Consider the following 13267-nt stretch of genomic DNA (forward strand, 5'->3'; position numbering starts at 1 on the left):
TACGAATTACAATTACGTGCGATTTAAAGTTCTCGTAATGAAAGAGAAATTTAATACGCATTTCCTTCTAAATTTAATAATAGATATTCAATTCAAATTTGTAGGATTTTAAAAAGTTTGAATATTCAAATGATTTTCAAAAATGGAAATTAGTAAACTTTCGTATGATGACGATTTTACTCTCCAAGACTATAGTAAATTCCCTTGTAAGTTTCAACTCTACAAAACTATTCTACGGCACTATTCTATGACAGGGCTGTACATTGCGAAGGAGAGGAGGGGTAATCATTGCTAGTAACTTTCTCCTCGTTAGAATTAATAACCAGGGTGAATTTTGTTTCCATAAAATCGCCAGTGATTCCCAGTGATGCACCTGCGCAGAAATATGCGCGTGTTTCTGCATCTAGAAAAACTACTCACATCGCATACTGCGGCAGAGACAGAAACGAGGAAGATTCTCCGGTAGTCAGCGAACCATTTTTCTGTCGTCAAACGGATCAAGCTTTTTGTGAGACTTGGATCGGTCACAAAAAGCGGGATTCGCTTTTCGCATAGGAATTGGCCTGTTAAGGAGCCAGCTTAGTCACATAGAACATTTGAAAATTGTAAGTAAAGGTAGTGACTTTTTCGATTTCGTATAGCGGACGATACTGCGAACCGGTTGGTCTGTGCCCCTTTCTATCATAATTTTAAATAAAATCTTGCCAACGATGAAACGCGTCAATGCCTTTATACTCATTTTAATAATGAGAAGACTTAATTTTTATATTTTTTTCATGTATTTTCTATGCTCTACATACTAGAATTAATCAATGAATTTTATAACAATCATGGCCGCCAGCCGGGTTTCCTACCGTTTTACATAGACCTTAAATTCGTCAATAACTGCTCGACTAGAATAACGTTACAGCTTTGTCATTGTTATCGGATTTTAATGATTTTACACATTGTTTTGACATTTTAGTATTTATTGTTTTCTGTATTACGAGAACTTTATAAGCAACGTATTGATGAAATATATACTTGGTAGCATAATTTCTGAAATTATTGAACATTTTATGTATTATTCATAATTTTGTTTTGTTACATTGTTCTGCATCACAATTATGATAAAGTTTGTTAAAGTGTACATTACATATGTTATGAACACAAACTAATATTGTGAAAGTACTTTTGTATGTTTTAAATATTTGTCATCTTTATTTTGGATTAAACCTATTTTAATTTGTTGAATTACTATTGTTAAATGTATAGTTTAAAATTGAATTAATGGGATATTCATAATTAAATGACATTCAAAGAAAAGTAATTATTGATTTATTTAGTTGTAGTATATAAGTGAATATTAAAATATGATTGCATCTTTTACAAAGAAAAATTATTTTTATCTGTAGGATACAAAAATGGAGGAAATGCATCAACCACAACAGGTTGGGCCTAATATGATGGCCAGTGTAAGTGGGGTTCCTAACCATTCGAATAATGTTAACCGGCGCAACAGATTTCGATCGTCATTACACAGTTTGATGGTGGAAAAACTTCCGATAAGTGAGGCTGCTCAATTGGAGATGAAATCATTGTCCAACAAAACACCAGTTTCTATTCTTCAGGAATTACTTTCTCGTAGGGGTACAACACCAAAGTATGAGTTAATACAAGTAGAAGGTGCTATCCATGAGCCTATTTTTCGTTATCGAGTTACTGTTGCAGATATTGTTGGTTTGTATCTAATTTTGGTGAAGCACTATTTATGTTTTCAAATTATCAAAGCCTTAATAATAATAATAATATATATATATACATAATTCAAAATTAAATTTGTATTTTTGATAAGAATTATTTGTTCCATTATTGAAATTTTTGTAACTTTGAGAGATTAGTTATATTTATTACTATCGAACTCAAGTGGTAGGTGATAAGTATTTGGTGATTGAAGCAGATCCAATTGTTACAGCAGTGGGAACTGGAAAGTCAAAGAAAGAGGCAAAACATGCTGCTGCACGTGCAGTATTGGATAAGCTGTGCAGATTGAATGGTGATAGTTCAGATTCTCCGCTTCCAAATAATATATCAGAGTAAGAGAACTATACATATTCTCTTTTTAGTATAAAATATTGTAAATACTAAAAGCAATGAATTGAAATTGTTTATAATTATAAAAATTAAGTGTACTTCATTTATTTGTTGCAGATCTGAAAATTTACAAGAGTTAACAGGATATGGAGAAGAAAAAATAATCACAAATCCAATTGGCGCATTGCAAGAAATATGTATGTCGCGTCATTGGCCTCCACCAAAATATACAATGGAAAATGAGGAGGGTCTACCACACGAAAGACAATTCACTATTGTTTGCTCTATTTTAAAGTATCGTGAGGTTGGTCAAGGGAAAAGTAAGAAAGTTGCCAAGAGGCATGCGGCTCAGAAAATGTGGCAAGCTCTAGATGATATGAATACTGAAAATGCTAATGTAGACGAGGATGAGGTAAGAATGTCTTTTCTACCCGCATTATATTTAATCTACGTAATATTTTAAATAATTTAAAATTAAATATGAATGCTTGTTTTTATATGAACATCATTCTTTATTTAATTTATGTATTTTTATGTTTTCACTTTACTTTATTTCAAAATGATAAATGATATATCGTATTAACGCTCATTTTTTTTACATAACTTGCTTTTGTGTATTTGTATGTGTACAGTTTTTGTGAATGTGTGTGTATGCTTAGTGAAGTGGAAGTGATTTGGCACTGCAATCAGTATTTTGAGGTATAAGCTACCTTTCTGATCACCATTAATCTATAACGGATAATTTCTGAAATTACTTCTGTAATATGTATGTGTTATATGTACTTTTACTAAAAATCATTTACACAGCAACATATATTTTATACAATAAACACGCTTGGATCATTTCCACTTCAATTTACTTTTAATGTTAGTGCAGTCATTGGTGATCTGTCCCCAATGATTAGCATATAATTAAATTTTCACATATATTAATTGTCCGTTATAGGTTTTACAAAGAAATGCAAATGTGAGTGCCCGTTATGCTGATCTGAAAGGTAGCAAAATTTCAACGCTAACAACTATTCATAGTCTTAAAGTTTCACAATTTCATAAAAGTCTGAAGTCATCAACTGGTATTAAGCTATTTGAACTACAGGTTCGTAATTAATTAAAAACATACTCTTTTTTTCGATTGATTTAAAGCATTTCAATGATAAAATAGCTTCATTAACATTTGCTTTATTATATCTTTTTGTTACAGAATACGTGCTTGAACGTTGGCGATATAAATTTGGTGCAATTTTTGCAAGAAATTGCTTCGGAGCAGCAATTCGAAGTGACTTACGTTGATATCGAAGAAAAGTCTCTCAGTGGTAAGTTATCATCTTTTTTAAACATTATTTTTAAACGAAATATATTTATTTTTCTGTAAGTACAAGATCTATAATTACATCATTTTCTGATGTGGGTATATCTGTTTGTATTTGTTCATTAAATGCCACTGCAATTAAGTGTGGTTTTTGTTGTTGTTTCATGAAACAAGATTTCAAAAATTTGTCATAATAACCCATCCCGTGTCCTAGACGTTTTCCTGATTAATAATATATATATTAATTATTATAAGATCATAAATATTTATTTATACATTGGTAATTAATCAAAATTAATGTTAACTTACCATTCACACTAAATGCAACACCTGGTAGAAGTATTAAATCCAATCCACCTATGATAAATAAATTTATTAATTCTCAATATAATTTTGATGTTCTGTCAATTTTAAAGAGAAGTTTAAATGCAAAAACTTAGAGAATAGTATTATTATTTAGGGTAATGTTTGTGTAAATAAATTTTACCAGTTTCCAAAGCATTTTCTCTTGGTTCATCAGCCTTTGGTTGCTTGATATTCCATTTAGTTAATGGTAGTTGTTCATAATCTTCCATTGAAAGTAATTTAACCATTTCCATTTGTTTTCCATTATATCTAGGAACAAATACCTCCTTTTTTGTTTTAAAGGCATGCTTTAATATTACTATTGTATCAATTTCATCTTTCGTACTTAAATATAATGAGATCCTTCTGCTTTCTTGAAATTGTGGCAAAGCACAAAGCTGTATATAGATAAACATGTTGTTTGATGAAATTTGATTTCATGTGTGGAATAGAAGTATAACATAACCTCTTCTTCCTTTATTATAATGCATTCATTATTTTTCTGCATACTTACTTTTTCAAACACTTTCTTTGATTGTCTATGTTTCTCCTCAAAATTAAGTTGTTCAATAACAATTTTCATCTTTTTACGTAAAAGAAGTTTGGCAGCTTTGGTTCCACACATGATTCCAGTATCTTAGTAGTCTTGCAACCAAATGAAAAAAGATCAATACAAGATACATACTTATATAAGAGGTAGCAACATATTTACTTCCAGGAGTTGTTTTGAAATAAAGTGTATGGCCTATGTAACAGTTATCATAGGTCATTCAGTACATCTAAATAGTTGGTCTATGCATAAATGACAGTTAATTTTCCATAGGGTTATTGCTTATAAAAATAAAGGATAATTGTATTTGAACATAGGTTTGAATTAAGAAAATATTTTGTTACAGGTAAATGCCAGTGCCTTGTGCAACTGTCTACTCTGCCAGTGGCAGTTTGCTATGGTTGCGGTGTTACTAGTAAGGATGCTCAAGCTAGTGCTGCTCAAAACGCTCTGGAGTATCTCAAAATCATGACTAAAAAGTGAGCCAGCGCTTTGCTCCTGCCAGCTGTCACTATCAATTGCAAATCCCACAACAATTTGCTGTCCGTAAATCAGAATAACAACTCAGATCCTAAAATTTTTTCAGCGAATAATCAAGTGTCGGACAAGGGTAAAAGTGGTCAAAAACTTGATCATGCGGGGAACAAAAGCAGGCTATCCAAGCTGTCGGTCAGAGCAGTAAGTACCGCTACAGGAAACAAAGATGACACTTTGAATACAATGGCCACAACGTCGGGCGTCACGGTCTCTGCGAGCAGGATGAATCCATCGATGAAAAAGAATATCGGAAACAACGAGAATTTAAAATCAAGCGAACAACAGCTATCAAAGAATGCATCGATCGTAACCACAAATCCATCTAACTCTAAATTTACTAGTGTACGAGGTGTTACTGCATCTTGTGTTGGTGGTAATGTTTCTCATGAGAATACGTCCAAGTCCAAAGATTATACCGCTAAAAAGTTTTCCAGTGAAATCGATTCTAAAATGAAGAATTATCAGATTCAGCCTGGTTACAAAGAATCCACCGTGAGCAATCAAGATTACAAAACGAGAAGTAGCACGGCTATGAATTTACCATCGAGGTTTGTAAATCAGTCATCCGTTCAAGCATTGCACAGGGACACCCATGTGACCTCTTCCGGTGCACATTCCCGGCCAGCGTCTCGGAACGACAACACCGCCTTTGCCGTTGCTAGAAAAGCTTTGGAGCAACAAAATCCGACGTCAAAAATGGCGCCGATCAATTTTCCTCCGTTACGCGCCCCGCAAAGTATCGTGAACGTTCGTCACCCGTTCGTGACGGAAGCAAGAATCAAGCACAATGAGATAGGCGGTCTGAATTCCAAATCTAAATTAAACATGGGGAGTCCACTGCAAACCGGTATCAAAGATTTGGACCATAGTCGGCAAACGTTTCATAGTTATGGCACGTCGCAGATAGCTGGTATTCCGAATGTTCAAAGTTTAAGTAATGTTACGGCGAATATGTCGCCTTATCCTAGACCCGACAGTTTCCCTCAACCGACTGTTGCGAGCGTGTTGTTCCCCGACACTTCCCAGTTCCCTCAATCACCACCCTTCAGTACAACGCAACTTGGTCAGCTGAATCAATATCAGACGTACGATCCTGGCAGTTTCGCGACTACCCCAGTGAATGTGAACCCAGTAATTCCTCAGTTCTCCGCAGAAAGTTCCATCCCGTATCCGCAATACGACAATCCACCTCAGTTCGTGCAGCCCAATCATTATCCGACGGCGGATATAGCGAACAGCCAGTATCAATATCAAGCAGCGGGCGTGGGGCAACTACAAGACTCGCCTATGTTCATACAAAGCCTGCAGAGTCCGATTGCTGTGACCGATCAGTACGCTGCTCCTAACTACGCTAGAGCGGTCAGGACCGAACTGATACCGCGATTGAGGAGGCCACCAAGATTCAACAAGTAAAAATGATTTCTTTTTTTTTTTTGTAGCCCCAAGTAGAAGAAAGATAAAAAGGGGAAGGTGCACGACGCAGAATAGGATTGTGTATTGCGACTATTTGTTCGAACGAAGGGCGTTCACGCGTGTATCTGCAAATTTGCCAATTTGTTTGAACTGCTGGTACGCGGAAGATATGGTAGAAGTTATTTCAATTTTTGATCCATTTTGAAATAAATTTTAACCAGTCTGCATGGTCGTTGTAATAGACATCAAAGCGGTAATTGGTATTTCTTTGGCAAAGTTGCGTGAATACACGTTAAATAGACATTGCGTTAGCCGTTCGAAAATTCTGCCTGAAATGATTTTATACGTATACACATGTACAAAAAAGATACACATACACGAAAGTTAAAAAGGGGGTAAAGCACAAAAAAAAAAAATCATTTTGACTTGTTTCCATCACTCAATGTGACATGGCAGGGCATAGCGCGTTAAGCTCGATTATAATGTAATGACCGAATTAATCCATAACGTGAAAACTCGAAGGAAGAACGAAAAAGAGACGGTTACATCAAATTCAGTGAATTGTACATAAATTATGACTACTACCGAGAATAGCCTCGATTCTGTAACTATAATATTGCGAAATCATTCTGAGAGACAAATTTGTTTTTGTCAAAATCGACCAGTGAAAGCAAATTTGTTAACGAGTGGAGCAGAGCCCACAGTCACATTTACATGTGATAATGAAACAAAAAAGCATGAATTTATATGTATAATACGATAAGTTCTAGTTTTAATGAATGGTATTCTACAAGCTATACTTTGCATAGAATTAGTGGAGGTTTTCCAATATTTGCATATTACTTAGCTTATCGCTATGTTTTTTAATGTGCTTCACTATCTATATATGGGATGGCGGCGTAACGGTGTTCATTGCAACGCGACATGAATTGAAACAATTCGAATCACAAGAGATGGAAAAGAATAAATAAAAAGCAAAAAAGGAAAGGGGAACAAAATATCAGTTCCTTCTTTACGCTTAATTTGAACATCGTGTCTCCGTCGAGTGTATGCACAGTGCAAAACGTAGCTTTCGGCGATCCGAGTATAATAATGGCGATCGCGATAAAATAACGATATAATCTTTCAGTGGTGTATGTTTTTCCTTTAGTATAGTAGCTCATAAACTCATAAGCATCATATATTAATACGCGTAAGGTTAATCTTTAAGGATTCCTCATTAAGTACACATCACGTATAACCAAGTAATATACTCGTGTGTATTGAATTTTGAATTGCTTACGTGTGTCGATCTCACCGGATGAGACATTTATACTAAATGAAAAAGTACAACATCGCATGAACACGTGGCGTCGAGAGGACACGAATGGAGACAGGGAGGAAAGTGGACGCTTTGCGCAAAACAGTGCATCTTCGCCCTGTGGGATCGCTATTCTTCCCTGGATACGATGGATTATCGGAGAAATCGAGATCAAGAAAGTGGAACGATAGTACCAAACGAACGATCGATTTACACCGAATAGTAGTCGTTACATCGACCAACGAACGCTAATTATTCTCCTGTATCCGATTACTGTTCACGCGTAACTGGAATCCGTTGTGTGCGTACGCGGTTTCGTCCAGCGACGATTATCTCGTGCTACCTCCAAAAAGGAAAAAAAAAAGAAGGAAAACGTGTCATCACCTTACAGACGGATTGCGGACGCGTAACTGCGATACGTTTGACGACGCGTCCGACTTATAATGATAGTACAAAATGTTGTTTTTCAAGGCATCACGAAATGCAAGTCAAGGTATCGCGGAAACGCGTTAAACGAACGAGAGAGATGATCGAGTCAAATGTGTCTCGATAAGAGTATCCCGAGGTGGACGAAGAAACGATCAAATTCTACCCAAAGCCGATGTCTAGAGAATCGCGGCGTGATTTTCTGGTCGGAGCATAGATTTCATAATATACTTTTGGAAAATAGGCATTACTTACATGCAAAGTATAGAATGTGTATGTGTGTAACGGAAGTACATTACTAGGTTGAACCTACAACAGGTAGTTGTTTCTTTAAGAAATGTAAGAAACAGAATAGAGAATAAATGAACGATTCGACGACGAATCGTTCGTCGAATTAACCGAGAATTCGTTTCGACCGAATAACGAAGACGCATGCGAAACGATTCATTCCTACGGACGATGTTAATTTTTTGTATTTATTATTTATTTCTTTTCTTATAGCGTTCGTGGAATCGCGAAATAACACGGTGCCTTCGGTTCAATGATCTGATTTTTCTTTTTTCGTTTGTTTGACTGTAGAGCGCTGCTTCGCGTGGTTTCGTGCCAAGTATGACGCGTCGAGTCGTCGCGACTCTTGTTTTCAGACGACGGAACGCGTATCGGACGATGCGTCGTCACTGGAATGCGACGAAATCATTGAAAATTTACCGCTCCTAAGGGAACATATCAGTAATTGGAATGTAAAGTTAGAATAAAAACGATCTGCCACGAATTTACCTGGGGAATCGGTCTATTATTTTTAATTTCCACGCAGTTCTTTTGTTTTTTCTTCTTTGCATAGAATTTACGATGATCCATGAGCTTTCAAAGGTGTTACTCGCCTTCTTTCGAAACTGAGTTATATATATATTTTTTTTTTATTGTAAAGTTCTTTTTTTTTTGTATTAGACTGTAAATTTCGTCGTTTTTTAGTTCCAACGTAACAAATGTATACATCCTTAAAAGTATGCCTCGTCGATCTGTAAGAGCGTCTTAAATCGAGACGATTTATCGCTCGGAAATCGTTAATTGGGCGTGATTAATTGTTTGAAAAATTAAACGAAAACAAAACGAAATTGATATGTTCACTTGATTTATTCCGCCCTGAGACCGTTGATGTTACCTTACTTATGTGTTCGACGATTACGGGTAAAGTAAATTAGCGATCGCGGACGAAAAACTGAGGCATAATGAAAAAAAGAAAGGAAACTATTGTAATGCATAATGATATATTGTAATGGAAAGGGGAAAAAATAGTCGACTTCCCGTTTCTATCGACAACGAGGAAGCACTTCCTCGCGGACCTAATCAAGAACGAGAAAAGAGGATGGAATGGTTTCTTATAATCTCCATTTGATTCGTAGAAAAAGAATTCATCAGTTTCCTTTCGGCGAGCACATAGGATGCGTTTTCTTTCCTCGTTCGTAGTGTTCAGCCACGGCGGTGGTCTTAATCGCGTGGAGGACGAAGTAGAAAAAGAAGTAAAAGAAAACGAGTAAAAGCGAATATCCAGCGACTCGCGATGTCGATTACTGCGGCTAAAGTGATAGCAATTCCAGCGAAATTGCCCTGTCTCGTGTATCAATCGAATACAGTAATAACTCCAGATAACTGAAACGAAATTATCCTTGCCACTGTTACACGCATCGCTTCGCAGTCGAGAACGACAAGAATATCGTCGTTGAATTTTATCCGATTTTGTTCCAGTTATCCGAAGGTATATCGTACAACGTGAAACGAACTACGTCATAACGAATTCGTCTATGAATTTTTTCGATCGAGCGTCTCATAAGAATGTTTAGAGGCGAGCGAGGAGATAATAAGAGAAAGTCGAGAAAAAAAAGAACAAAGAAAACAAGCAGAGCAATACATTTTCTGTAGATAGGAAAGGACTACACGAAACAGTTTACTATTGGATGCACTTCTCGTTGCATCTGTGGATGTGCCCCCCCCCCCCCCGCGGATTTCTGACCCTTTTCCTTCAACCAGGTGTCGAAAACACGATTGTACAAAAGTAACAAAAACGCCAACCCTCTTTCCGAGTACGATTGATTTTTTTTAGATGAGCGAGAGCGAAAGAGACAGAAGGGCCTTAGAAGAAAAATGAAGCGATGTTCATTTGCGACGAAAAAGATAAAGAGATAGAAAGATCGCGGGAAAAGAGCCGTCGGTACTCTTGATGTCGATGCGTAGGCGATATTTGTCAATTTCCCTTTCCCTTCTCAACGAACTTCGAAATACTTAGGCGGATCGTCTAAACCGGTACTAAACACCAAGTAAATTCCGACGATTTTACAAGGAAATGTAGATATTCGTTCATTCCTTGCCGTAAGAAAGAAAAAAAAGAGGAAACGAGTTTTATAAGATGTATAAATATAAACGATCCAGGTCGGCTGGATGTAATTTGTAATTTTTATATGTGGAGGGGGATACGATATTATTTTTCGTTTACTTTTCTATTCCGTTGAAATACTTGCGCCCTTCCGCTATCCTCCCTTCCGGCCTCTTACCTCTTCCTCCCTTATCTTTTTTTTTTCGTTTTTTTTTTTTTTTTGTAAGTTACATCAGCCCGTACTGTGTAAATTAAATAATAGTCGGTTCGTATAATCGACAACGGTGTACTGGCACACGACACGGACATGGCATACAGATAACGACTTAAAACAATATAGCGAGTCCCGTTTCTGTAAACAAGGGACACAAATATCTATAATCGAGGTTGTTTTATGTATGATTGTGCGTGTAACATTGTTAATAAACTAACGATGCTTATGAAAACAAAAGCGTTTCAATTTTGTTGATAAATGCTACGCACCACCCAAACAACGAAATCAGGCATCAAATAAAGAGCACGCGTCGAATTGTGTTCTAGCGTTCGATTGAAATTTAATTCCACCCCTTCAGCTCCCCATTACGTGGAAAGTTACACGTCGATTCATTACAGTCGGCGAGAAATGATTGCTGTTGTTCGCGTGACTATTAACAACACGCTTCACGTGTTCGCCTAACAGCGAGCGTCGCTGGTTTTGGCAGTAACGACAATGTCTCGGCAATAAATTTATGTTGTTAAATTGCTACCCTCGACTTCTTGCGCTTGGACGTGCTCCGAACGGTCTCTATGGCTCGACGTCACGATACTCCTCGTCCGCAGTTTAAAAACGATTAGACCGCGGAGGAACGAAAACTTTGTACGCCCGGCTTTGTTATTAAACGCGAAAGCATCCGGCGAATTACCCCCATTTTATTTTAAACGCGTAACCGGATCGCTTTTTGTTACGTTCCATTGCCACGATACGCAATTTTATCCGTCGCTGGGGGCATTACCTTTCTCGTGGTTCAAATTAACGCTATCGATTTCTAAACTGGCTACTCTCGACGATTCGATGTAACTTCGGTTATTGCTCGAGTAAAACGGATGAAACGAAATACAGATATTGCTCCAACGTTAGATTACATCTTCCAATCAACGGTTCTCACGATTAGTCTTTTTGTTTTAAAAGTCTGATTCTGGATTTTGTTATTTAATAAAAGACAAATGGTATAGAATGTTTCCTGTTTTTGCTATTAGAAAACAAAATAAAACTTTCATAGCCACAAATATGTATTTATATTCGTAATTCAATGTATTAGTATGATGACGAGCATTGATTAGAAAACAAAATAAAACTTTCATAGCCACAAATGTGTGTTTATATTCGTAATTCGATCTAATAGCATTATGACGAGCATTGATTATCATAAGAACCAATTCGTAAGTGTTTGAGCAAAAAGACGATTAATAGACCGCCAGTCGGTAAATGTCATAAGAAGTCGATTAGTAGGCTATCAGTCGGTAAGTGTTGGAGACGAAAAGCCTATTGATAGGTTACCAGTCGGTAAAGTAATAAAAGAACTATTCCTATTGGCTATAAAATTAATGTACAACTCCAATCGCTATAAAAATCCTAAAGGAGTCGCTATCGAAATGTAAAATTGTTTAAATTGTACCCACATCCATCGTATGATAATTAATTATCGCATGCTTTGTTCGTAATTTTTTGAAATCTGCGTGCGAACAGCATAGTTCCCGCGGCGCTGTAAACATCCCCTAAGGCTGTCACGTTAGTGTCGCCCCCATGCCGGCGTCAGTTGCGCGCGCACCTCGAGTCACGTTTCCACCAGTGAAAACTCTCAGTTGACGCTCCGCGGCCGCGTGATTCACAGTTTTTGAAGTTCCCCTTCGGAGATAGTTTCTCGTTTCGATCGCGTGTCTAATTTAACTCGAATCCCGAATAAATCGAACAACAGCCTCTTGCCATCGAACGATAAAACACGGAATCGGCAATACGCGTTAAATTCATTTAACAAAAATGGCGAACAGTTTGGAGGGAAAAAGTTGACTGTTTCTATTAACATCGCGATTAGCGTCTAAAACGGCGATGCATCTTAAACAACCTGTTAACTGCACCGTATTGTTCAACACTATTGACATTCTCGCGAGGTGAAAGTGAACGCGAAACAATTGAACGTTAAAACCGTCAAAGTTTGACATGTGCACCGTGCACCAATTACATCACTCAAGTAGAAGGAGCGTCTAAACGTTTTATTACTCTTGTTAAACGATCGTACCGGAAGTGTTATTGTGCTCGAGCATTAAGATGTGACAGGCACCGGAAGGAACACGAAATTCGTTCCTGGGAAGTGGGACAATAGGAATCTGGACCACGGGCATTGTTGGTGAACCTTCGACGGTTATTGCTCCTCTAAAAGGTAACTCGATACATTGGCGAAATGGTAACGGGCTAGCGTTGTAAGCACCGGTGTACTCTAGATCGCGAAAAGCTCATTTACGATTTCTCGCGAGGGAATTGGCCGTGGGTCGTGTAAATTTGACCGCGTGTTGGTTACTCGACGGAAACGAGTTCGACGTTGCACATTTTTGGAGGGAAATACACGGAAGGTGTAAGTAGATTAAAAGTTTTCAGTGAAACCTGAATAGACTAATTAGTACGTGTCTGCTGTCACAGGCAAATCGAATACTGCCTCGTAAAATGTCGTGTTTGTGTTCGTACGAGCAACAGTTGTCCCAAGAACATCGATAGTGATAGAAGTCTAGCGGCTACGTATAACCTCGCAAAATTTCTGCAATTCGATCCTGTTGCAGTTCTGTTTCTTTGGCTAGCGTAGTTCGAAATTGAAATACGTAGATGAGGTTAAGTATAAGAAATTAAATGTGAGGTATTCGAAATGAAAAATGGCGGTTTGTGGAGGTTTATCGTTATTTGATAAGGCGTAT

At 37.2% G+C, this 13267-nt stretch overlaps 3 protein-coding genes across 11 annotated transcripts in view; 2 read left to right on the forward strand and 1 right to left on the reverse strand.

Annotated features, from left to right (window-relative positions):
- The first annotated feature begins 399 nt into the window (after positions 1 to 399).
- On the forward strand, positions 400 to 5005 carry LOC128878141 (interferon-inducible double-stranded RNA-dependent protein kinase activator A homolog). 4 transcript variants are annotated; one of them, XM_054126073.1, is made up of 8 exons: positions 400 to 605; positions 1395 to 1719; positions 1955 to 2075; positions 2191 to 2485; positions 3020 to 3169; positions 3275 to 3386; positions 4624 to 4756; positions 4864 to 5005. In XM_054126073.1, the coding sequence occupies exons 2-8, from the start codon at positions 1404 to 1406 to the stop codon at positions 4868 to 4870; spliced, it is 1134 nt and encodes a 377-aa protein (XP_053982048.1). In that variant the 5' UTR covers positions 400 to 605; positions 1395 to 1403; the 3' UTR covers positions 4871 to 5005. The 4 variants fall into 4 exon arrangements, with proteins under 4 accessions (XP_053982048.1, XP_053982050.1, XP_053982051.1 ...); XM_054126072.1 differs by having other exon boundaries at positions 401 to 605; positions 1940 to 2075; XM_054126075.1 differs by lacking the exon at positions 3020 to 3169 and having other exon boundaries at positions 1940 to 2075.
- Positions 3288 to 4399, reverse strand: LOC128878142 (5-formyltetrahydrofolate cyclo-ligase). Its single transcript, XM_054126077.1, has 4 exons — positions 4242 to 4399; positions 3870 to 4125; positions 3692 to 3739; positions 3288 to 3604 (listed from the first exon to the last, which is right to left on the reverse strand). The coding sequence occupies exons 1-4, from the start codon at positions 4350 to 4352 to the stop codon at positions 3432 to 3434; spliced, it is 588 nt and encodes a 195-aa protein (XP_053982052.1). The 5' UTR covers positions 4353 to 4399; the 3' UTR covers positions 3288 to 3431.
- Positions 5006 to 12180: 7175 nt separating the features above from the next.
- The window catches only part of LOC128878272 (calcitonin gene-related peptide type 1 receptor-like), a 113879-nt gene continuing 112792 nt past the window's right edge, over positions 12181 to 13267 (forward strand). For 5 of the 6 annotated variants that reach the window (XM_054126340.1, XM_054126347.1, XM_054126335.1 and 2 more), the window contains exon 1: positions 12181 to 12741. The gene's annotated coding sequence lies outside the window, so the exon portion shown is untranslated. Of the gene's footprint in view, positions 12742 to 12850; positions 12934 to 13267 lie in introns of those variants that run through there. The other variant, XM_054126338.1, reaches the window with a different exon arrangement.

The sequence above is a fragment of the Hylaeus volcanicus genome, chromosome 6, assembly GCF_026283585.1.
Source record: "Hylaeus volcanicus isolate JK05 chromosome 6, UHH_iyHylVolc1.0_haploid, whole genome shotgun sequence".
NCBI classification, from domain to species: Eukaryota; Metazoa; Arthropoda; class Insecta; order Hymenoptera; family Colletidae; genus Hylaeus; species Hylaeus volcanicus.

Bases quoted from the DNA above. Each gene is read 5' to 3' on its own strand.
- LOC128878142 (XM_054126077.1), bottom strand. From the start codon at position 4,352: ATGTGTGGAACCAAAGCTGCCAAACTTCTTTTACGTAAAAAGATGAAA. The intron at 3,740-3,869 runs GTAAAATTTATT...TATTTATCATAG, and splicing joins AGAAAATGCTTTGGAAACTG to GTGGATTGGATTTAATACTT. The intron at 3,605-3,691 runs GTAAGTTAACAT...ATTATTAATCAG, and splicing joins TGTTGCATTTAGTGTGAATG to GAAAACGTCTAGGACACGGG.
- LOC128878141 (XM_054126072.1), top strand. From the start codon at position 1,404: ATGGAGGAAATGCATCAACCACAACAGGTTGGGCCTAATATGATGGCC. The intron at 2,076-2,190 runs GTAAGAGAACTA...TATTTGTTGCAG, and splicing joins CTTCCAAATAATATATCAGA to ATCTGAAAATTTACAAGAGT. The intron at 2,486-3,019 runs GTAAGAATGTCT...TGTCCGTTATAG, and splicing joins CTAATGTAGACGAGGATGAG to GTTTTACAAAGAAATGCAAA.